The sequence below is a fragment of the Antechinus flavipes genome, chromosome 2 (assembly GCF_016432865.1).
Source record: "Antechinus flavipes isolate AdamAnt ecotype Samford, QLD, Australia chromosome 2, AdamAnt_v2, whole genome shotgun sequence".
In the NCBI taxonomy this organism is placed as follows: Eukaryota; Metazoa; Chordata; class Mammalia; order Dasyuromorphia; family Dasyuridae; genus Antechinus; species Antechinus flavipes.
Window position 1 is genome coordinate 296,158,154 of NC_067399.1, and position 25,990 is coordinate 296,184,143.

Below are 25,990 nucleotides of genomic sequence, written 5' to 3' on the forward strand. Positions count from 1 at the left end.
ATCAGTTCGTGTAAGTCTCTCCAGGCCTTTCTGAAATCATCCTGCTGGTCATTTCTTACAGAACAATAATATTCCATAACATTCATATACCACAATTTACCCAGCTATTCTCCAATTGATGGGCATCCATTCAATTTCCTGTTTCTAGCTACTACAAAAAGAGTTGCCACAAACATTTTTATAGCAATTATATTTTAATCTATTTTGGCTGCCTTAGAGAATGTTGTAAGCTACAGGTGATACTATTTTAATGGTATTATTTAATAAAATCCTTTAAGGTTTATAAAGCATTTAAAAATGTTAACTGATTTTATCCTTATAATAACCATTAGAGGTAGGTTCTATTTTTATCTTTATTTTACAAATGGCAATACTAAGGTAAACAGGTTAAATGAATTTCCCAGGGTCACATGCTATACATGTGACTAGCTTACATAGCTTGTAAGTATCTAAAGCTGCATTTGAACTCAGGTCTTCCTGACTCTAGATCTAGCACTCTATTCACTGGACCATCCATAGGTATGATTAAAACTGTCTATGAATTTATTTGTACTTCTTTCCTCTTTGTCCCACATGATTCCATTTGAGATACATTATTAAAAATAGAAAATTGAATTTATCACAATTTTTTCTTTTTTTCAGAATTGGGTCAAGGAAAAAGCTACTGGTATAGACTTCGGTTTTTGGACACCTGTGAATTTATTATCGAGCTCTTTTCCAAATCATTTTTCTGTAAATATTTCTTTCTACCTGCTCTTGAGTTGACACATGACCCAGTAGCAAATGTGAGGTATGGCACCAATCCAATGAAATATTGTATAACAAATCAATTTCCTAAGCACTCTCAAGTTGGTTCAAGAACAACTCTTCTTCTGTATTAAGGGAAGAGTTTGTTGTATTCTGAAATCATTATTGGCCTTAACTGATAGGTATCATTAGGATTTGGAAATGTATTCCTCTGACACTGCCCCAAATTTGCAGGCCAACAAGAGAAAGGTAGCAATTTATCAAAAATGGGTGCGTAGCTTTTCCTTTCTCCTTTGGTTCAGCAGAGTTGCAGCAGAAAAGGGTTAACTTTGATGTAGTTTTAACCATCTATTCTGTTGTGGTCTCTCTACTGAAACTGCTTCAAACCTGAGTGGTTGACTTTGTCAAATTTTTCTACCTCATTTGTGGTACAAAACAAGTGAATTTCTCATCTTTTCTTATATTCAATTGCCTTGCCACATGACATATTAATGTAAAATATATAAATATTTGCTGATTTTGACAAAATATTGAGATTTAAATAGAATGTGTCTGAAAATAGAAACATAAAGGTAAAAATAAACATTTTAAAATCAGTGTATTGTTTCTATTTTGGGGAAGAAAGGAGGCAAATTAGGCTTAAATCACTTTCCCAGAGTCATGTAACTAGTAAGTATGTGTCTAAGGCCAAATTTGAATTCAGTTCTTCTTGACTCCAAAGCCAGTGTTTTATATCCAGTGCTACTTAGCTGCTCCATTGTATCAGTTCTTAATATTTATTAACAGGGAGCACTGTTTGAAGGGAATTTCATACTCATATACCCCATTATTTCTTTTCTTTAATATAATAAAAGCTTGTTCATTTAAAGTTGTTCCAGGCTCTATGTCCAGTGTTCTCCACTAGGCATTTAGATTCCTGAAGAAAGATTTGGCCTGGCATGTGCTGCCAAGAATAAAGGGGCTTTCATATCTGACAGCACTCTCTTTATATGAATTTTGCATCTCTTTTAAGTTTTGTTAACATAAACTTCAACTCCAAAAGCATTATGACATTTTTTGTATCTTTGTTAGAAAAAGTTGGCAATCTGACTGCATTCAGTGACAATGTGCCAAAAGGAATTACAGAGGATCTCAGAGAAATTTAAAACTTCATTTTGTTTAAGATCCATATAAGAATTCTTTAAGCACACCAATTTATGGTTATTTTTTATTAGAATCAGGAATGGCTATATACCAGAGTTTAAATGTTATTCCTCTTTTCTATAGAATGAAACTCTGCTACCTTTTGCCCAAAGTGAAATCTACTCTCAAGATTCCTGCGGACAAACATTTACTTCAGCAGTTAGAATTGTGTGTAAGAAAACTCCTCTGTCAAGAAAAAGATAAAGATGTTCTGGCTATTGTAAAACGAGTAAGTATAATCTTCACAAAATTGTGTTTATGATTCTTTTGGTAAACTTGGGGATATGACAACAGGCCTGAGAGTTGCCCGGAAAATAGAAAAGGTTTTGTAACTTCCCAGGCCCACCCAACTGGGGTATGGGGGAAAAGGGATTTGGACCCAAGTCTTCCTGATCTTGAAGCCAGCTTTTTATCTCCAAGACACTAAACCTCTCAAGAAGATGAAATGATTATGATCATTACTTTACTGCTCTGGCTCTTGGGATTAAAAAAAATTCATGTAAATCCTTTTTTTTAAGAATAGGAATTAGAAAACATCCTACATCATCTCTTTATCTAAGAGAATTAAAATTTCTTGATATAAACTGATATAAACTTGATATAAAATCACTAGTGGGTGGACATAGCTGACTAAGACTTTAGAATAAAACATTATTGAATTCAAGTGAACAAAAAGCCTTTGTTCATGAAATTAGCATCTATTCCATAAAACATTAAAGCTAAAAAGGTCCTTAATGATCTAAGCCACTCTTATCTTTTACAAATAAAGAAATTGAAGCCAAAAATGGTTAAAGGAATTGGCAAAGTATACATATCATTTACTGACAGAAGCAGGCAACTAGATCCAGGTCTCCTTACTCCCAATTCAATGCCTGTTCCATTGTGCCACATGACTTCCTGCTTTCAAACATATGTGTGTGTGTGTGTGTGTGTGTGTGTGTGTGTGTGTGTGTGTGCGTGTGCATCACTCCTAAAGAATTCTCTTAATGGCATGGAGCAGGAAGATAAGGAGATGAGGTAGAGCATAATTTAATATAAACTTTAAATAATCATGAATCACTTGAATATAATTAATATTTTTACAGTCATAGTAAACCTATTTTTGTGAATTTGATTTGGAATATAAAGAGATATAGTTGGTTTCTTATCATTCATTTGCATAAAATATTATTTTAGGTTTATTGACTGATAATGACTTTAGATTTAGAGCCAGCAAAAACTGTTCTGCCTCACTGCAGTAATAAAGGAATTTGCCTTTTAAATAATTTTGACAGTCTTTAAGTATTGGAATACTTGATGGAATTCTCCAAACTGTGGGAACCTTTTCATAAGGATAACCAGTAAACTACAAGTTATTCACAAAAGATTTTCAGTATATCTTTTCTCCTTTAGTTCAAAATTTGGCCTTTTTGATATCATTTGGCTTGAGCATACTTGATTTATTTTTGATTCATATAATTTTAATTCTTTGAAATGTAAATTCTTTAAAAAATAACTATAAAACTCTCAAGCAGTAGTATATATGCCTAAATATGAACTTTTTTTTGCCCATTCCCCAACCTCCCACTTGACTTCCTACTTCTGACCTTCAACTCAGGTTCACTTCTCCTTTAACCTTTCTCTGTTCCTACTTATGAGTGACCAAACACTGCTAGGGGATCTATCAAAAATATATGAATGAGTGAATAAAAAAAATCATTTTTTGAAAGCTTACTATGTGCAAGACACTGAGGATATAAATAAGATGAACATTGTTCTCTAAGACTCTCATGATAATGGGGAGACAATGCATATGAAAGGTTTCAGCTACAAGTCACATTGGAAAAGTCCCATGATCCTTATTGTGTTGCAACAAAGTAGATGGTAATGACTCTTCTTTAATATGTTTCAAATGGTTCAAAATTTGAAAGTGCCGAGGACTCAACTAAACCCTTAACCACAACACAATAAATGTTTTATTTCTCTTAGGATTCTTGATCTCCCTTGCAGCCTTTAGCACTGTCAATCACCTTCTTCTTCATATTCTTTTCTCTGGAGATTTTCATTACACTGCTCTCTCTTGGTTCTACTTCTACCAGTCTGAACACTCCTGAGATTCCTCTGATGCTTCTTCATTCAGGAAATTCCTGCTAACCATAGGTATCCCACAGAGCTCTGTCCTGAGGTCTAATCTCTTCTCTCTATATATTATTCACTTTGTGATCTGATTATCTTTCATGGATTCATTTACCAGCTCTCTACTGATGATTCTCAAATTACTTATCCAGCCATGATCTCTCTTCTGACTTCTAGTCTTGCATCTCCAGCTATCCATTAGACATCTCAAACTGAGTGTCCCATATTCATTTTAGCATAGCACTTATAAAACTGAACTCATCATCATCTTCCCTCTTTCCCTTGTTCCAAACTTCCCTATTACTTTTGAAGGCACTACTGACCTTCCAGTCACTGAGGCTCACAACTAAGGTGCATCTTGGACTCCTCATTCTCTATCTCTCTGTGTGTGCACACACAGACACAGACACACAAACACTCTGCCTATCAATTTTATTTTTGTAGCTGCAATCCCCCATTCTACAAGAATCTTTTCCCAATCCTCATTAATCATAGTGCCTTCCCTCTGTTATTTATCCTGTTAGCTTGTTTTTGTATAAGTTTGTTTCTTTGTTGTCTCCCCAGTTAGACCAGAGCCCTTTGAGAGTAAAGGTCTTTCCTTGTATCTCTAGCACTTAGCATGGTGTCTCACACATATTAGGTATTTATTGATTGATTTCATTATTTCCAAAACAATTACTACCAACTTCCCATTTTATCTTTGTTAGGTAGGGGCCTTCAGACTGGTCTGCTGCTTCAGGTTTAGAATTGGAATGAAATAGGACACAAATGAGACGTAACATTTTTTAAAAGGAGGTCTGCTTTAGTCATAACAGGGAAATAATATTAAGGAAGAAATACTATTGACTCCCTTGAGTACAGCTTCCCTCTTCTATGTTGGCCATATTGATCTTCAGCTTAGAAGCATGAGGAAAGAACTCCTGATTCTTCTCATGCTAAATCGTGTACTTAGGAACCCAGGAAGATGTATCAGTGGTTCAAGTCTATAGAAAACAAAATCCTGAACCCCAAATGAGAGTGCAGAATATAAACAACCTCACGATAAGTAAAGTGAAGCAGCTTAGACTGCTGTTAGTTCTTTCAGGAAGCAGGGATGAAATTCAAATAAGCTCATATACTTTAGAGAATCCAGGCTATAGCCTTTTAGACCCTTTTCCCAGTCATAGAGTTCCTCCCTCATGGCTGGGGTGATGAGGTTAACATTCTTTCCCAATTTTCCTACAACATACGTCCATTAATATATCCCTCCCCTGCAACAAAAATTGTATGACTATTAATATGAACCTTAGCTTATTCTGAGGAGGAGAAATTAATATTTATGAAGCAATTAAGCATGCATACTCTAGCTAAGTTTTGACCTTTGTCCTATTTTCAGCTTTTTTTTTTTAACGTCTTAACTAGTTTTGCCCAGTTTTACCTAGTTTCAGTTGATTTCAGGAGCTCAATTATATTTATCCATATTTTAACTGGGTATCTTCCATACTTTTTAGTCATAAACATTTTTGAAGCGGGGAGAAGGAAGCTACTAAGTTCTTCATCAATAGCAACAGTCCCTCATAAGCTTCCTGACTGTTCCAGTATATTAATGTTTCTCATCCTGAAGGTTCCGTAAATATAGGGGTCATGCATTCTTGTGGGTTCCCTGAACAAGGCTGCCTCCTTAACCTTCTCATCTGCTAATATGTTTTCCTTCACCTCAAATACCTCTTCTCCCTAGCGTCCCCTCACATGTACTATGGCAATCTTGTTTGGTAACAATAAGCTATCCAGCACCTATTTTACCAATTCCCTTATGTTAATTTCTTTCCTTTTCTGTTTTTTATTCCTCTATCAAACTAAAATTTACTTTATTTTAAAGTAAAGAGGCAGGATTGATACAGAATTCAGTCACTGATATTAAATCATTTTTTTCCCTGTTAATACTGAAATGGAGAGACACTAACCTCTGTCCTGCACTCCTGAAACTGTATCTTTGTTTAAACTCTATCTATAGTCAGAACAATGTCACCAGCTTTTCCCTCCCTAACGCAGGTGGTATTTTCTGTTTCCAATTGTGGGAACACTTGGCTCCCAGATGTGCCGCCTTAGACCTTATCTATCACCAAAGACCTTGACAACTTGATAAGCATAAAGTTTAAAGAAATAATGTCTCCTTGTTAACTTTTGCCACCTGCCGGAGAATGGAATTTTGAGTGTGATAAATGTTTTGGAACATTCTTGTGGTTTTTTCCTATAAATATGTGTCCCTGAAACTGCTCAGTGTTGACTCCCCACATCTTGTCCTGTGGGCTCAGTCAATGGACAACAATAAACACTCTTAAATTTACATTATTTTGGCTGTTCTATATTTTCTCTAGCCTGGGTATTTGAATACAACCTCATATTTTAATACTTGTTAATGCCTTCTTAATTTTGGGGAAGGATACTTCCACAATTCCCTTAATTCTTTTAAGCATTTGTTTTCCTCTTCCCCTCTGAAATGAGATATCCTAAGTGCTTGACTCCCTTGTCATACTGTAATAAAACCTTTTTTTCCCTAAGAAATTTAATAGAGCATTTGTTACTTCTATTACTTTATTTTTCTTTTCTCCTGATATCAACAGATCATTCACATATTGCAGTAAAGTTATTCCTTTTAGAACTGAGACTATCTCTAACAGTTGTTCTAAAACTTGTCTAAATAGATTTGGAGACTCTAAAATCCTTGAGATAAAACAATCCATGTAAATTGTTACAGAATTTTTTTTTCTATATTTCCATAGAAATATAATTTTTACTCACAAGCCTTCATCCTCTGGGCCAGTAAAGTCTCAAGGATAGTTTTAATATATTTTAAAAGAAAACTAGCCTACTCTATATGGAATAGGACTTTGTTATTCCTGTTATGTTCCTCAAACAAGTACAAAATATTTCTCTATTCTTTATGTACTCATAAAAGCTTTGAAGTCATCCAACTTGAACTCTCTCAACTCTTTACAAGATAATCTATATTCTCTGCTTTTTCCTTCTCACCACCCCTCATCCTTCAAATTCTTAAAGGTTCCTATTTCTACCACTCCATTGAATAGCGCTCTCTTTCTTGCTTAATCCAATGAGCTTCCTTCTATCTTTATGTTCCTTATTAAAGTCCTTTGGCATTTAAAGTTCTTTATATTCTTTCCTACTTTTCTAGAAGTCTTCTAATACTCTTTGCAGCACTCTGCAGTCTGGTTCCTCTAGCCCATTTGCCGTTTCTCAAACACAAGACTCCATTTCAGTATGTCACCCAGGCCTGGAAGAATTTGCCTCCTCACCTCCACTTTTAATTTCCTTGGATTCCTTCAAAACTTCAGGAGGTCATTATTAATCTCTGCAGATGCTAGAACTTTTTTATTTGAGATTAGTTTCTATCTACTCTGTATATCTTGTATTTACCTAGTTATATACATGTTATCCTAACCTTTGTAATGTGATTTTGTGGAAGGTAGAGACCCAGTTTTTGTCTTTGTTTATGTGTACAATGCTTAACAAAATCCCTGACATATTATAGTAAGCGTTTAATAATATATGTATATAAACTGACTGTCAAAGGCAGAATTCTGTCCTAGCTAAACTATTGGTCTTTCATAATGTGGTATTTGTTATGTTTTGTTTTGGTCTAGTATATTCTGACATAGTAAAAAGAAATTTTCTAGACTGAAGCCTCAAAATTGGTCAAATCTACTACTCCTAGCATCCTCATTAGCTTGTTATAAGCTTATAATGTTAAAATAGATCAGAAAAAAAAATATTTTCAATAAAAGAATACAATATAGCTTGGCTTAGTTATCTATTGCCATAAGATGAAAGATTAATCTTTTATATGTTGGTTAATTAAAATTCAGATTGTTTTGGTTAAGAATTAATAGAATCAGTTAAACTGAATCTACTTATAAGGAATAAAATAAGTAAAGAATAGGCATAAAGAATAGGTACAAACATTTCAAAGTCCGATTCTTTTTGTACAGCAACATAACTGTTTGGATGTGTATACTTACAATATATTTAATTTATATTTTAACATTTAACATGTATTGGTCAACCTGCCATCTGGGGGAGAGGATTGGGGGCAAGGAGGGGAAAAATTGGAACGAAAGGTTTGGCAATTGTCAATGCTGTAAAATTACCCATGCATATAACTTGTAAATAAAAAGCTATAATAAAAAAAATTTTTAAGAATAGGCACAAGATATTATGGAAAATATAAAGTATATGTATGAGTTAGTTGAGGTAGCTAGGGGTGGTACAGTGGATAAGAGTGCTGGACATAGTGACAAGAAGATCTGAGTTCAAGTCCTATTTCATACGTTTATTAGCTATATAACCCTGAGCAGGTCACTTAACTTCTTCCAGCTTCAGTTTCTTCATTTGAAAAATGATGATAATAAGAGCAGCTATCTTGCAGAATATGAGGTAACATATGCAAAGTGCTTTGGAAACTTTAAAGCAACATTGAAATGCTAGCTATCACCATTATCATTATATTTACAGCATATTTACATTGTATTTTTCTTCTGTAGGTCAACAGTATGTTAAAATATATGCTGTGCTGATTTCATAGAATTTTCAAGCTTAGAATTGGAGGGACTTGTTAAAGGTCTTCTGTTCCAGTTTACCATAATACAGATTTTTTTCTTCAAGTTTTCCTCCTTGTATATTTTTAAGAAATAGTTGATTGATTTGAATTACTATTTTGGAATAAAAAATAGTAATCAAAATTTTAACTTTTTTTTAGACTGTATTAGAGTTGGACAGAATGGAAATGTCTATGGATGCTGTAAGTAGACAATTCATTTTGAAAGCAATATTTAAATTTTTTGGTAAACTCATTATTAATGTTTTATAATTTCATTTTAAATTTCAGTTTCAAAAAAGATTTTATGAAAAAGATTTATTGGATCAAGAGAAAGAAAGAGAAGAGCTCCTTCTTTTGGAAATGGTAGGTTTGGTTTGGTTTTGTTATTTGTCTACAGATCACAATTATTTAGTACTAAATAAATAATAATAATTCCACCTATTTTTTTCTTAAAAAATTAAAATGATCTAATGCTTCTTATTAAAGCCTTTCATAAATTAGAAAGATATCTATCTTTCTCTGATTGTTTTCATTGAATTTGGTGGAAGGAAAGAAGACAAAAGCTTTGGGGAATTACTACTTTAAGGAATTTCTGTTTGTATTTGGTCTTTTCTGTGATATTGAGGAGATTTCTAGACAAAAACCATAACACCCCTCTGGTCTTAATGTCCTCTCTATAATGTTGTTAGCTAACGTGGAAGAAAACAAAATCATTTCTATCCAAAACCACAGCACAATTTCCTTTGAGGATGTGACTGCCTCACCTGAAGTAATCCATTTATCTTATACCCTGCTGTTACCTTGAACTTCTTTTAGCATGTACATGAAGTTGATTGCAATAACTGCTATGCTCAAAAACCTTCAATCATGGTCCATTTCCTACCAAATAAAACCACTTTTTTTTTTTAGACTGTTACCAAATGGCCTCCATAGTCTTGTTCCAATTATTCTTTCTGACATCAACTCCTCCTGCTTTCCCTCCCAGTACCTGTATTCTAGTCACTGTTTTCCTAAGTAGAATCTGTTATTCTCCTGTCTCCTTGTCTTTGCTCATGCTTGTTACCTTCCTTCTCAGAACTTTTAAGTAAAATCATGCTCTGCAGATCCCACTTTAAATGTCACTTCTCTCTTGTAGCCTTATCCCTGGACAAAAGCAGTTTCTCCTTCCTGTGAATTATCATAGCATTCTGTAGCTCTTATGTGTTTTTAAGTCATTTTTAATTTTACCTATCCATCCAAAAATGAACCATGATTTTTCTTCAAAGATGATTTGTGTAAAAACCTCAGCATTATCCTATTATCATTATCTTTTAGTATTTGCTTCTTTTCCCCTTTAAAATAGATTTTAACATTAAATTTAGAATTTTCCTTGTTTCTGTCCTTCCATTCACAAAATTTCAGGACTTCAAAATCATTCTGGATTCTTCCCTTTACTTCATCCCTTAAGGCAGTGGTTCTCAAACTTTTGTTCTCTGTATCTTCATGTTGTTAAAAAACTATCAAGGGTTTGTTCAAAGAGTTTTTGTTCACATGGGTTATATTTGTAGCTATTTACTATATTAGAAATAAAAAATAATTTTGAATTTGTAGACCCTCTGAAAGGGTTTCAGATACCCCAACAATTCTTTGGACTACACTTTGAGGACCACTGCCTTAAGGCTTAATAGTAGTTGCAAGGTATTCTTGACTTGACCTCTATAATATATTTTATTCATCTCCTCTCTCCAATAATACTTTTCAAAAAATATTGATTTATTGTTTTTGGTACATCTTCTATGAAAAATCAAAAAGGACTCAAAAAATCTTGTGGCATCATTGAATATGGTTTGAAAACGTGTTTTATGCTTCTAATAAGCATTTCCATTTGTAGGAAATTAAATGTCATTTCTGAAGCTTAAGATCACTTTCATTACAGAAATTTTAAGATTTTCTTAAACTGTATTGCCTTATGATTCACAGGAGCAATTAGAAAAAGAGAAGCAGCAGAATGAGGGAAGACCTAGTAGTGATAAAATCTTTGAAAAGAAACGTAAGTCCTTACCTTCATTGTTTAATGATTGAATTATAAAAAATAATACTCAAATTTTTATCTTGATATGGACTATAGGAACTATTACTTCTTTTTGTCCTTTAATAATTTGCATGATAGTGTTTCAGAATGTAAAAATACAAATTAATACTATTAATAAAATATATTATTTTAGTTCTCTTTGAAGAAAAGATTGAGGGTGATAAAAACTCTTTTGTTGTTGATAACACTAAGAAAGTTCGACTCAGTCTATCACTCATTAAACATTTATTGAGAGCTTAACTGTGTCAGGAACTGTACTGAGCATTGATGATTCAGAGAAAAGCAAAAAACAACCCCTGAAGTCAAGGGACTCTTGACTTCAAGTCTTATTGGGTAGATCACAAACAATTATGTACAGGCAAGCTAGATACAAGATAAATAGGAAGGCACCAAAATTAAGAGGAATTGGGATTTCCTATAGAGGATGAGATTTTAGTTGAAACTTAAAGTCAGGAAAATTAAAGTCTGTAGGCAGAGTAAAGAAAGGAGAGCATTCCAGGCCTAGAGGAAGACCAGAGAAAATGTCTGGAGCCAAGAGGTGGAGTGTTTTATTCTCCTGAACAGCTAAAAGGCCAAGTCCCTGGATTGAATATACTTGGAGGGCTGTTTATAAGGTGAAAGAAGACTGGAAAGGTAGAGAAAGTCTAGATTATGAGGGGCTTTGAATGCCAGACAGCATTTTGTATGATGCTGGAGAAATTGGGAGCCACTAAAATGTATTGGGAGTGAAGTGACATAGTTAGACCTGAACTGTTGGAAAATCACTTTATTACTTTGGTGGTAGTAATGAGGTAGGCAGATCCATCAGCAAGCTATTACAGTAGTCCAAATAAGAGGTCATGAAAGTCCATACTAGGTAGGTTGCATTATGTAGAGAGGGAAAAGGAGTATATTTAATATTTTTTAAAGTGAAATTGACAGGCCTTAACAATTGCTTGGATATATGGGCTGAAAGATAGTGAAGAATCCAAGATGATAATTTAGTTTGTGAGACTGTGTGTGACTGGGAGAATCATGTTTCCCTTTACAGTGATAGAAAATGTTTGGCTTGGAAGAATCTCTAGAGGGAGAGAAAGATAATGAGTTGTTTTGGATTTTATTAAGTTTATGATGTCTATTGAACATCCAGTTCAAAATGTCTGAAAGGCAGTTGGAGATACAAGATTGGAGTTTAGCAGAGAGATTTAGGGAGATTTGAGAATCATCAACATAAACAAGGTAATTAATTCTTGGGTGTTGCTATAATACAGAGAAAGAAAAAGGCCTAGACAGAACCCAAAGAATATCTGTGATGAGAGGGCCTGGCCTGGATAAATATCTAGCAAAGAAGACAGAGAAGGAACAGTCAGATATTAGGAGAACTAGGAGGGATTGAGCACTGAGTGATGAATACCAGTCTAAAGTACATGAAGCAAGGATATATGGAAAAAGTACTAAAATTTAGGTGATATGTGGAAAAAAAAACAGATTTTAGAATCTCATTTCCTAATGTTATATATGTATGGAGCTTGGTAAGAACTGAGTGATAAAAATAATGACAGCACTTTTAACACAAAATTTTAGGTAGAGACAATAAAACAACAGCTGTTCTTCCGAAAACCATTCCTATGAGTGTTGCTGGATCATCTTCATGCACCCCCTCTACAAGTAAGGAACAACTTTCTTTTATGTTATTTTGCTCTTTTTATATACATTAATTGTGGGGAAAGAGTTGGCACTTATAGAATGTATAGAGGATATAACTTTTACATCTTATTAGTTTTTATGTTTTTAATGTAGTGTATAATCGAAATACCTTATTAGACTGTTTTTCAGTTAGTTTTGTCTGATATAACAACTTAAATAGGTCTGTTTTTGGTAAGTGAAAATTTTAAAAAGCACAGTTTAAAATTTTTATTTTTACTTATTTTCTCTAGGCAAAGAAATTAAAAAATCCAAATTGGTAAGAAGCCAATCCTTCAGTAGTCAAGCTCTTCATCCTAAATATGGCAATTTAGAAAAGTGTACTGGGTATGTCTTAAGTTCTAGTCCTTTACTTGTAAGCAGTGATTATAAATTTTATTCTCTTGCCCTAATTCATTATTTTTATTTAGATTCCCAAGAAAACTATTACAGAATTGGTCACAAGTTCTTTTGTTGTTTTTGTTGAATCTTTTTTAGTTGACCCTATTTGGAATTTTCTTGGTTAATGTACTGGAGTGGCTTGCCATTTCCTTCACCAACTCATTATACAGATGAGGAAACTTGAGGCAAAAATTTGCCCACACAGTTAGCATCTGAGCCCAGATTTGAACTCAGAAAGATGAATCTTCTTGACTGCAGGACTGACATGCTATTCACTGTGCCACCTAGCTACCCTATTTCCTTTGTATTTAATTCAAAATTATCATTTATATGTAAGGCTTTGTAAAAAAAAAAAAATACATAAGATATGATCCTGAAGTTAAAAAAAAAAAACTTACTGCTCAATGGGGGAAGACACCTACACATATTAATCAAAAGATTTCTGAGCTGGAGGGGACTGCAAAGGTAATCTAGTCCAATCTCTCTTTAAATAATAACCCTTTACAATATATGTTGACAAGGGATCATCCATGCTGTACTTGCTCTACTGAGGTTGAACCCATTGTCTCCAGAGGCCATTCATTCTATTTTTGAATAGTTTTTCCTTATGTTAAATCAAAACTTACCTCTTTACAATGTCCATACATAGCTATGATATAAATAATTTGATATAGAATAGTTTAAGGAAAGTGAGTACAAAGGAGATGTCCAGAAAAAGTGTTATGAAAAGTTTGAGGCAAGACGAGATCACCCTTTATCTAGTGGTAGTCAGAGAAGGCTCCTTGAAAGAGATGATTCCTAACTTGGCCCTTATGGAAGTGAGTAAGTATACATTCTTATAAGACTATCACTTTAAAAAGCTATTCAGTACATCAGTTTTGTGAGACTACTGCCCAAGATCCAGAAGTCCCAGAGCACAGAGGAAGCATCTTAAAACTGTGTAACAACATATACAGGAGTCATTATGTAACTTTTATTTGAATGGAAGGAGCTTCATTGATCTAGACATGTAACTGATAAAAGGGACTTAATCTGAAGAAATGAAAATGATTATAGAAATACTTACCTGTCTTTAAATGCCTCAGCACTACACAGAAACTAAAATTTCCATTAAAGTTCTTTAAAGGCACAAGTTTACATTCAAAGTAGAATTCAGATGTTTATAGTAAAAAGTAATTTTCTTGGGAATGGTTTTTTAAAGATCCTCAGATATTTATTTGTTGAAACATTTGATTTGAATATTAAATATTTGAATCGATATCAAATCAAATATTCCTGAGTGTTCTTCCACTTTAAATGTTCCACAAAATTTATTTTCTTTTTCAGTAAAAATTCTACAACAGGATATGCTTCTGTCTCAGGGATTGGAAAGCCTTCTGTGCTTTCATATACTGGTAAGTATCAACTGTGCTATTTCTTGTTTAATAAAAATATAACATATTCTTGAACTTAATCTAGTAGTTAAACATTTCTTCACTTCTAGGTACAGAATTTTCTCTTAAAACCCTATGGAAATAAAAACTTTTTTAAATGGGTGAAAGGACACTTGAATACATTGTTTGATTTTTACAGTGCCATAAGTCAACTACACAATAATTTGAAGAGAGAAAAGACAAAATGTCAGGATGAAAGACTCAGGATGTGTCTTTGAAAGCAAGTTTAGACACAGATGTCTTCCAGAGATTAATAAATGATTATTCTGTATTTATATTAGACTTTATAAAGTCATAATAGAATTTATATGATGAATCTTTGGCAAAAGAAAATGTGGCATTAAAATTGACAGTTGCTAAAGATATCCATTTAACTTTCTACATTGTAAGCATTGGTAGAGATTTTTGACAATAATTAAATATGCTTCCTCTTTTCATTGTCAGCAATAATGAATCTACTTAAAAATTCTTTAAAAACAATTGAAAAAGAATTAAAAGGCTCCATCGCCTATTTTTGTTTCTATAATTTGGGTTATATATTGAATATTTCTCTTTTCTATACTTTTTATGATGTCCTCTATAAATTCACAGATAGTATATACCCGCATTCACACAGCTCAAGTGTAAGAGGCATTAAAAACCAACTAAAATATCCAGGGACTCAGTAATATAAAAGTCAAGCTGCCTTTAACTTGAGTTTTTGGAACTTAAATGCCTTTGATGCCTTTGCTAGGCAGTAGATGTATTTCCATTGTGGATTTGCATGGCATAGTCCAAATTAGAGACAATTTTGAATAGCGATAGGGTTCAGCAAATTGTCAGGAGCATTCAATCAGCCCCTTCACAGATTTTTCTGCACCCATTTTTTTTGTGATAGACAAGAAATTATTTGTTCCAAAATATACTGATATATGAAATAAGTAATATTTGATGATCACCTAAATTACCTTTTTCAGTTCTCTAATTTACTTTGCCACTATATACTTGGCCTTCAAGATTCAGAAAAGAATGTAAACATACTCTTTGAAGTCTAGTATCAGTGAACATTAGTATATTCTGGCATGGTGGGAGGAATGAACCAACTAATCCTATGATTCTACTGGTTCATTTAAAAATACTATATTGGTCAAAATATTTATATCACTTTCTCCATAAGGTGATTTGTATAAAAAAACTTTTAAAAATGAGTTGAAGATTAAGAAGGAAAATGAGATGGCCAGAACTTCAGAAATATTATTTTGGTCAAAATATTTATATCAATTCCCCTAAAAGGTGGTTTTTATAGACCTTAAAAAATTGAAGATTACAAAGGAAAATGAGATGGCAAAGAATTATGTTTCTAAGAATCAAATATTTTTGAATAGAAAGAAAGGGACTTTTTTGTTTTTAAACTCTCCTTGAGAGCAGGGTCTATATTGTGCCTTTCATTGTATCCCCAGAATTTAGCACAATTCCAAATACATATTAGAACTTTAATAAATGCTTACTGACTGACTGAATTAAAAAAAATTATTGAAGGTTTATAATGTTCTCAGCACCATGCCAGGTGAGGGGAATATAAAGACAAAAATGGCATTGCCTTTGGTGTTCAGGGAGACAAAGCCTGTTCAGAATAATTTGGAGGTCAGTGGAGGATACTAGAATGATTTTGTGTAGGAAATGGCGTGTGAATTGAGCTTTCAAAGGAAACAAGGAATTCTGAGAGATTAAGAAGAGAAACTTCTGCATTCCAGGCATGGGAGAGCAACTATAAAGACATAGAGATTATAGTAAAATGGTATTTCATATGAGTGGAAGAGCCAGAAGGTCAATTTCATTTGATTGTAGTGTATAAGTAGAAGCAATCTGTAATAAGCCTGGAAAGGTAAGTTAAAGCCCCATCAATCCACCTTAGCTCCAAATGCCAAGAAGGAATTTGAACCTGATTTTAGGGGGAATTACTGGAATTTACTGAGCAAAAGCATGACCTGTGCTCTGTGACAGATATGTGGAGTTGGAGAGAGGAGAGTTGTGAAGCACTAAGACTTATTAGGAAGCTATTGTAATAGTCCAGGGGATAGCTGCTAGGGTCCTGGTCTAGTGCAATGGCTCTGAGAGGGGAGAGAATAGAATAAATGGGAGAGATGTTGTGAAGGTGAATCAAAAAGATTAGCTAATTGGATACATATAGCGAGGAAAAGTGAAGATGAATGACTGAGGTTGTGAATTAATTCTGTCAACTGAAAGGATAGTATAGCCTTGTTAGAATTAGGAAAGTTTAGAACAAGAATGTTTCTGAAGATAAATGTGTTCTGTTTTGAACATGTTGAGTTTGAACTGTCAAACATTTTGTTTTCAAGTATTTGTTAAGTAACTGGTGATATGAAACTGGACCTCAGCAAAGAGGTGAAGTGATAAATACATCCAGAAATCATCTGCATAGGGATAATAATTGAACTCATGGGAGGTAATGAGTTCCCTAGAGGAGAGAAAATGTAGAGAAAGGAAAAGATTCCAGAGGAGAGTATATCAACAGGTAGGGGCAAGATACAGGAGATGATCTAGCCAAGAAGACTGAGGACAGGCAAGAAGATGAGAGAACAGTGCAATAAAAAAACCTAAAATAATTATCTAGGAATCGGAAGTGGAGTGGTCAGCAGCATCAAAAGCTGAAGAAAACATAAGAAAAAAGAATAAAGGCCATTTATTTGGTAGCTTCGGAGAGAGCAGTGTCAATTGATGATGAGTTCAAAAGCCATTTTGCAAGGGGTTGAGAAATGACTAAAGAGAAAGTGATGCCCACAAAGGTACATAGTTTTTTCTAGGAATTCATCTGTAAAGGGGAAAAGAGCAATAGGACCAGAGTTTAACATATTTCTAGGTAGCAGAAAATGAACCAGAAGATAGGGAGAGATCAAAGATGAGGATTCAGAATGATTGTGGGGAGAACCTACCAGAGAAGACATTAAGGATAAGTATTTAGGTTATATATGAAGTTGGCCTTGGTATGAGGAAGGGCCTTCTCTTTACTAGATAAAGAAATCAAGGAGAATAGGAAAATTGTGGATCATATTATAGGGTTTTAAGGTTCAAAGTAAAGGAAAAGAGTGATCTCAAAGTGAGTAACTATCATTTTCTCAGGAAAGTGAGATGAGATCCTTTCTTAAGAAGGTATGTAGAAGAGAGTGAGAATGGTTTCAGAGTAAATCTATTTTACATAGTAATTTCCTATAATTATTTTTCTATGTACAACTACGTATGTATAAGTGATTCTATATACATATATATGAAATCAATGTGTGTATATATATATATATTTCTTTTCAAAGAGAATTCATTTTAATAAGTTGTCTTAATTACAGGATATACCTAACTATAGACCTGAAATTTTAACTAAAATTCATGGCATTTTATGCTTAAATATAAATCTTTCATTTATCTACATGTGCATATCTTTCAGATGATTCATTCCGGACTCGTAATTCCAGTGGTAATATATCTCCTTATTCTTCTAATACCTCCTTACCAAGTACCTCCCGTAATATGAGTAACTCAGTTGATCAAAAGAACAATGGAAGTAAAGATGCTCAGCCTCGAAAGGCTACCTTGTAAGTGATCAGTTGTTGAATGGTACTGCAGAGTTAAAATTGTCTCTCTCTCTCTTTTTTTATTAGTACACCTTCCAAGTTCTCTTAAAAATAAATGTCTGATTCATGAAAACACAATACATTTTAAGGGGAGAAATTTTAGATGTGCTAAATAACATATGACAAGAACATTGTAATGTTAGTGAATCTACAGAAGCCATTATAATTGGTTTCCATAGCACAAAATTAAGCCAGTATTTGTCTTTTTCCCCATTGATCCAACTAGTCATCTAAGTATAGGATATTAGGTAAAGTTTCCTCATTGTGATTTATTTCATCTGATTTACTCACAATTAAATTTTACAGTCAGAAATATTTTTATGATTGTAATCAGTCCTGCAATTTTGTCTTTAAGAAGATGTACTTATGAAATTACAATTGCTATTTTTTGTAGTTCCAGTAAGTTGGCTGACTTTGCTGCCTATATTTCTGTCTGAAACATGAAGACAGCATCATTCTCTAAAAGTCATCAAATTGAAATCATTTAAGCTGTTTGAGAAACAATCCTGTTATTGTTGTAAAATTCATTTTTCCAAATCAGAATTAGAGAGAATCGGATGTTCTTCTTTTTCTTAGAGACCCTTTTCTTTGCCCATTTTCATTCATACTTCAGTCTTAAATTGTTTGTTCTAAATCCTTCTAACAGAACTTTTGTAACAGCATCCAAATGGAAAGGCTGATTAGAGTTTTCACAACATCAGAGTAACTTTAATGCAGAATATCAATTATCCAAGTGGTTCAACCAAAATCCCTAAAAAATTTTTGTATTTATCATTATATCAAATTATATTTTAGAATTACTTTCGTTTTCATATTTTCATATTAAATTTTCAAAATGTTCTATGAACAACTTTCAGAGAATCTATCATGAATTCTTTCCACAGGCTCATTTGAAGTTAGAGAAAAGGCTACATCTCTCCTTTTTCCTCTTCCTCTCCTTTTCCCCATCTCACTCTAGAACACTTCTCTCCCATTTCTCTTCCCATCTCCCTTTATCTCTCTCCTTCTTTTCCCTCCCCTCTTTCTCTCTTCCCCAATATTTTTTCCTACCCCCTCATCTCTTCCTCTCCCTTTCTCTCTAGCTCTCTTTGGGAACTTCTTATTAGCCATACCATGTATCAAAAAATGAATGAATTTTATTATAGCTCAAAAAAAGAACCTAAATGTATAAGAATAAAAAAGGTAATATGCCTCCCTAACTAATATTATTAACGATTTCTACCAGCCCTAAAATCATATCAATAATAATTTTGAATTAAAAAAAAAGCTGTTATGCTATTTAAGGATATAGATACCTTTATATATAACTTTAGCACTCTATTCATTGCTAAATCTGCATGTTAGAAATAGGGATTTTTATCATTAAAGAATCTGTTTAAATCCATGAGGCTAGTGTGGTACCAGAACCATGAACTGGTTAGAGATCTAGTTTCTAATCCTGATCATGTATATCCAATTCAAATAGAGAGCAGGAACCTACAACAATTAAAGAAATAGAACACATCTCAAAAATAATGGTTAGGTTAAAAGTTTCTTTCAATCACTTTCGTTCTCTGGGCCACAGAATTAGGCATTCTCCGAAATAATTTCAAACTATAACAGCCCTTGATTCTCTTGACAGAGAGAGGAACAAAATTGAGTTTGTCATAGGGTTTATAGACCTTTCATAATTTTCTTAAAGGAAAAGAACACCATAACTTTTATATAAAACTTGGGGGAATTAAGAGCAAAGATTTCCTTGGGAATTCTCCTATTCAACAATATGTTTAATACTGCCAGAAGATAGTTTATTCTTTCTATCTCATATTGTTTGATTCATCAGTTTTAAATCTCATGTACAAGGAGAGAAGACAGCTGAAATCTTCAGCAAAAATGGTAGTTTGTTCTTTTCAAAGTTTCTATGTCTAACTGTCCTTTTGTCCTTTTAGAGACTATTTTTACACCAACAGGTTACTTTCACTCCTGTTCAAAAAGCATATAAAATCAGACAACAAAATCTTTAGAGTAAGAAGGAAGCTGAAAGATTATCCAGTTGATTTTAATGAAAAGAAAACTGGGATGGAGGTGGGGGGCTAGTGAATTATTCAAGGCCACACAACTAATTAGTAGTAGAGATAGGATTAAAACTTCTTTTTACTCTCATTCTAATTGTCATCACATTATACCATGCTGCCTCTTTGAGGAATGGGCATCAAAAAAAAATTTTTTTTTTCCAAGAGCAATTTCAGAATTTTCTCTTTGAATGAACTGAAGGAGAACTCTCTAATCTCATTATGCTGATTACTCAGCAGAAACAGGAATGACATGTTCCTGGAGAGACTTGTACACAAATACCTTGAAAAAAATTGCATCATTTCCAATTGAATCTTTCTCATTAGTGTATACTTATGTCACAAGTACATTCTTGTAAAGTAGTAGTCCCATTGTACTTTTACCTTGTCAAATTGCATATGAGTTATTATTTTCAGATCTAGCTACCTACCATATTTTAAAAGAGGCACTAACAAAGCTTATCCAGGTGGGTGATAAGAATGCTGAGAGTATTCAATGCCATATCACATGATGGTCAGTTATAGAAAATGAGGAAAAGAAAGATTAGTGAAGCCAAAATTCTTTTGCAACATTTCTGAAAGGCTGTCGTGTTGATAAATTATTTAAACTTAATATCTTTGATCCTCAAAGGGAGAACTGGGGCCAAGAAATGAAAGTCATAGGAAGATATATTTCAGTTTATATATACGAATATATGTATTTCCTATATAGAGAAAATTTTCCAAAAACCTAGAGCAATTCAACATTGAAATGGGCTGGCCTAGGAGGTCGTGAATTCCTTATCACTGGATATTTTAAAAGCAAAGCTTTTATCATCATTGTTAGGACTATTAAAGAACACATTAATAATTGAAGTCTTGTTGTTCTAGACCTCCAAGGTCCTTTCCGGCTCTGTAAATGGTATGCTGTAGTAAATCTCTTCTTTGCCCTAGTTTTTTTTTAAAGTGTGTTCTGAAATTCAGCCTTATACTATATTCAAAAGGAACCTAATCCCTCCTGTTGAGGTTGTTATTGCAGTAGTAGTAGTAGTAGTAGTAGTAGTAGTAGTAAATAGTAGTAGTAGTGGTGGTAGTAGTAGTAGTAGTAGTAGTAGTAGTAGTAGTAGTAGTAGTAGTAGTTGTTGTTGTTGTTGTTGTTTGTCCTTTGTTTTCAAAGTTGACCATGACATCAGGGAGTCTATAATACACGAGAGAATTGGATTTCAGTGAGGAAGGGCTGTGCAAGATCACCTGCCTCATTTGCCCCTCCAAGAGCCATCTGGATCCAGCGCCCAGATCTAGGTCAAGATGACTGGAGGTGGCTCTGGGCACAATAAGAGACCTTGGCCTTTTTAAGCTAAGGTCTTCAACAGGGCTCACTTTGACTGAAGCATCACCCATTCAGAGATTAAGGCTAGATAAAAAAATGGCAAAAAATGGCCTATTTGACCTAGTTTTTAGAAAAAGCAATCAGTATGGGAGAGAAAGACCCTTAGGTTTTCTGGCCAAAACAGCAACAATAGCTATTTGCTATTGAGGCAGTCAAAGCCAAAACAAAACAAACACCTAGTGATCTCACCCAGTGAGAAATGAAGGGATTTTGAGGTATTTAGAAAAGAAATACTGAAGAATATATAATTTCCTATAATTGAACAGTCCTGAGATTGCTGATAGAATTTTGTTCCTAGACACAGGAAATTGGTTCTAAAAACTTTAGTCACACCACAATTTTTGTTGTGCTGTAAAACATTCACCAATTGTTCTTTTACTTCCTAATATTACCAAGATGGAGTTGATATCTGTGGTCATCAGTCAGAAAAGTCAGAATATTTTTCATTTTTCAGAACTTTATCTTTTAGACCTAAGCAAATGACTTTAAGATACATGCCAGTTTATAAATTGAATTGCATTCCCAATTTATTGGGCAAGATTGCTGATTAAGTAACTCCTCCTACACCAAATGTTTTGTAGAATGCAGTTGTTATTGTTAATATCAGGAGTGCTGACATGGGGTTATTCAATTTGCAAACATATTTCTGAATAGATTGCTTTTATATAAAGCAGTAAGAATTTACATGTTTCCTTTTTTCTCTCTTCCCCCTTTTTCCTTTTTTTCTTCCTTTTCTTAGCTTTTAAAATCTTTTTCTTTTTTCTCCCCAAAGAAAATCTAGAAAATCAAATCCTTAGATCACCTGATAGGCAAGGAAGAAAACCAAAGACAACTGGAGGTAATGGGATTGCTCAGCTGAAGCAGGAGTGACCGCTGGGACTTTTTATGAATGAATTGGAGAGACTTCATTGCATCTGATGTTGTTAAGCCTTCCATATTTGAAATTAGATTCCCTGGGTTGTATAGTATATATTTCTATAAATAATGTATTGGTTGCAGAATTCTAATGTTATAGTGAAATGTTGAAATGCAACTTTAGGTATGTGCTTTAACTACTGCCGCAAGAGAGACAATTATGCCTTTGTAGTGCAGAATACCAGTGTCATCTATTAATTGTTCTCAATTACAGTTTTAGCATTTTAGCAAATTACTATGGAAGTCATAATCAGCTGAAATTGTCCTGGCTGTATTATCTGTTTGGGAAATTAATAGTATATTCATAAAGAATCTTCAAGTTCATTGGAAAAGAAATACTGAAGCATGTACAATTTCCTGCAAGTTGGACAGGCCTAAGGTTGTGCTGACATAAATTTGTACCTGGACACCCCCCAAATTCAAATTTGGCAATGAAAATTCTTAAAGGTTTCCAGTCATTTTTAGAGCAAATACCTCCAAATAATTGGTTAATGATTTTCTTTATTTCATGGGACAATTTCTTTTATAAATACTTTGTTTAAATTTTAGATTGTATTTTTTCTCATTACTTAATTTTAAAATGATGAATCCAGTTTTTAATTAGCTGTTATTCCAAGCTATCATGCTTTAGCTATGTCAACAGCATTTATTTGTACTAATGCTAATATTTCCATCAAAATTTGCCTGCAGAGCATATATAGTTCTATTTTAAAATGCCAATACTTGAGATATATTGTATGAAGCTATTGTCAGCTTCTCTATTTCAAAATGCAATCAGTATATAACTATATTGATATCAGATAATATTTGTTTTTTAAATATATTGATGTATGATAAAGATGACCTAATTTGTGAATGCATATGTGCGTGTGGTTACTTTTTATAATGTGAAATAATGAATTATGAATTTATTAAAAATAAAACATAGGTTAATGCAGTACCTGTATATTTGTGAAGAAAGTTTTAAATCATTTTCTGCAATTTTTACTTTCTAATTAAAAGTAAGGAACAATAGTTTATTAACAAGTAAAAGAAGGAGTATTCTGGTCAGATTATGGAAGATTATCTAGTTTGAAAATTAATTGTCCAAATTTTATTCTTCTTTTCCTTCCTGATATCTGCTTTTTGGCCATTTTGGTGATCCTAAAAGGTTGGGAATTGAAATAAAATTGAGCAATCAGCCATTCACATTATGATGTCAATAACCAAGATCTGGTAGACTGACTGAAGTTTGACACTTCCTGCAAATTTCATTTATCCATATCCCCTCTGTTTCTTATCATCCATAATGTAGACTCTTAATACACTGTTCTCTAGAACAGAGAATCTTAAAGTCTTTAATAGGGAGTCTAAGATCCATAACTGAAAACTCTAATCTTTAGTCAGCCTTTAATTCTGTCAATAAGAACAGTAATAAAGAAGTTGGGTGCATTTCCTTGGTTTGCACTCCTCATTTCTATAAGCTTGGATTAGCTTGAGTTGGAATTTGATGTTGGAAGTAAAACTTGTAATTATACCTCAGTGGCCTGTTACTAATTCAGATACAGCATATTTATTGCCCAGTTTTCAAAACGTGGCAATTCGATTCAATGAACATTTTAAGGATATTTTTAGGGCAAAGCAATATGTGGGGACCCAGCACTAGATATTGATGCTAAATACTTAAACATAACACCTAGTAAACCTTTTCCTATATTTAGTTATACTAAATCTTGAGATTTCTAAGAAAAGTGATCTGTTTGCATCTTTCAGGAGAGAATGTAGGCAGTATTGTTAAAATTCTGAGAGATCACTGTGAAACTTCTAAAACTTAGATTAAATTTCCCTAAGGGTATACACTGAAACACCAGCAATAAAGAACAGGACCAATTCATGCCTTAAATAATAATGTGTTAAATTATATCAGGTTCTTACTATATAGTAGTGTCTGACGACATATGAGTTCAACCACATTTATTTCTGTTCAGTGGTATCCTGTTCTCTCAAGCAGTCCCTTTTCCAGTCTTTGCCTTCTTAAAAGATGTGAAATACAGTTTTATCATGGCAACATCCATCCTATAAATCTGTGCAAAAATAGTATTTGGATATTCAGGAGCTTAAGGTAGGTGTGTATGAGAGAGAATCAATTCAAGGGGAATTGGTTCTAGTCTGAGAGTGGGAATAATGTACATGAGACTTATTGAAACATGATAATAGACTAACATGCAATTTAGAAGAAAGAAAGCTGAATTAAAAACATTTTGGTAGTATTGTCCAAGATTCATCAGCTCCATACAAGCATTATTATGAGTTTATGTAAATATAGTTTTAATTTTATTTTGTCTGTTCAGTTTTTTTTCAGTAGAAAAGCATTCTGAAGATTGATGAGTAGTAACAGGTAGGTAGATGGAAAATGTGGTTTCACATCAGTGGTGTCAAATTCAAATGGAAATGGGATTCCTGCAGGCCTCATTCATTAACTTTTAAAAGATCACCCCTCAATATCAACTACATTGTATTTTTAAAAAATATTTCCCAGTTACATTTTAATCTGGTTTGGGCTACACTGATATGCAGGTGGAGAGTTTAATATCTCTGGTTTACCTGGCCCTTTAAAAAAATATCAGGTATTGAAATCAATCTGTGATGAAGATGATACGTCATTGAGGTATATAAGCCTGAAATTCTAGCAGAGAAAGCATTCAAAAATTTTTATCGTTGTTGTATAGTTGCACCTGAAGACTAGTGGGCATTCAGTTGAAGAATAATGTCTTTTAAGATGCTATTTATCACAAATGTGATTTTGAGCAGGTCATCTTTATTTCTTTGAACCTTTTTCTCTAAAATAAAGTGATTGGATAAGATTGTCTCTTAGGTCCCTTCCAATTTATAACTCTAGGGTCCCATGATGTTTTCCTTGACCAAATTAAAATAGAATAAAATGGGTTAGACTGATACATTCAACTCACTGGAACACACAAGCAAACTACTTACCAAAACCAATGAGAATTAATTAGTGTCAAAGTTCTCTATGGAGATAGAAATCCACTTCAATCAACATTTATCTGTTGTCATGTCCCTGTCATTATATTGTCTTACATGTAAACATTATAATTCACATTGTTGGAATACAAAGATCATCTTATAGTTCACTCTCAATTTAAATCACTGAACAAAATGAACAAGCAATTCGTTTTCAGTTTTAGATATTAGAAATGAAACAAAAGTGATCGAATACATTTATAATGCATTAATAAAATGTAATATCAAAAGAATATGGAAATTAATTAATCCTTTTAGCTATTCAACATTTTTCTAAAGGAATAAAAGTTTATTCTTTATCATTTTTTTCATTAACATTTTGTATCTATTTCTGCTTTGTTGGCTTTTATAGGTAATTGGGAGAAACAGAAACACAAGTAGTTTCAAAATCTAAAAGGATAGATGATAGATTAATTGTAATTAGTAAGGACCCATCAAGCCATAGTGTTCTTTGGTTCTATGACCATCCTTTTAACATCACAACTGAGTTGACATCTCTAAGGCAGATGTGGTGCTGATAAGGGTATGATGACTATTTTTTCCCCTCATTTTGGCTACTACTAAGTGACACTCTAGTGGTTCATGAGAAAAGAATTTATTTAGCACTAGGAGAAAATAGAAGCTAATTTTAAGGAAAAACTTTCTTATGTGCCCATTCCTTCCAAGCTCCTTATCTTTCAGACAGTATGTCCCTCATCTTAAACTCTGCATTTTAGACAACAGAATAAGACTTCACTTGAGGTATAAAAAAGCCTATTGTCAAACTAGTCAAATATTACCATGTTTTAGTGGCTGAAAACTC

General features: G+C 33.2%; 1 protein-coding gene across 4 annotated transcripts in view; it reads left to right on the forward strand.

Annotated features, from left to right (window-relative positions):
• PPP4R4 (protein phosphatase 4 regulatory subunit 4) overlaps positions 1-25,010 on the forward strand; it is a 130,067-nt gene extending 105,057 nt beyond the window's left edge. For all 4 annotated transcript variants that reach the window (XM_051977384.1, XM_051977385.1, XM_051977387.1 and 1 more), the window contains 10 exons: positions 643-790; positions 2,014-2,158; positions 8,798-8,839; positions 8,927-9,001; positions 10,598-10,667; positions 12,273-12,356; positions 12,626-12,719; positions 14,100-14,167; positions 17,646-17,793; positions 22,025-25,010. In XM_051977384.1, the coding sequence (XP_051833344.1) occupies positions 643-790; positions 2,014-2,158; positions 8,798-8,839; positions 8,927-9,001; positions 10,598-10,667; positions 12,273-12,356; positions 12,626-12,719; positions 14,100-14,167; positions 17,646-17,793; positions 22,025-22,049 (899 nt within the window). In that variant the 3' untranslated portion in view covers positions 22,050-25,010. The remainder of the gene's footprint in view (positions 1-642; positions 791-2,013; positions 2,159-8,797; positions 8,840-8,926; positions 9,002-10,597; positions 10,668-12,272; positions 12,357-12,625; positions 12,720-14,099; positions 14,168-17,645; positions 17,794-22,024) is intronic.
• The last annotated feature ends 980 nt before the right edge of the window (positions 25,011-25,990 follow it).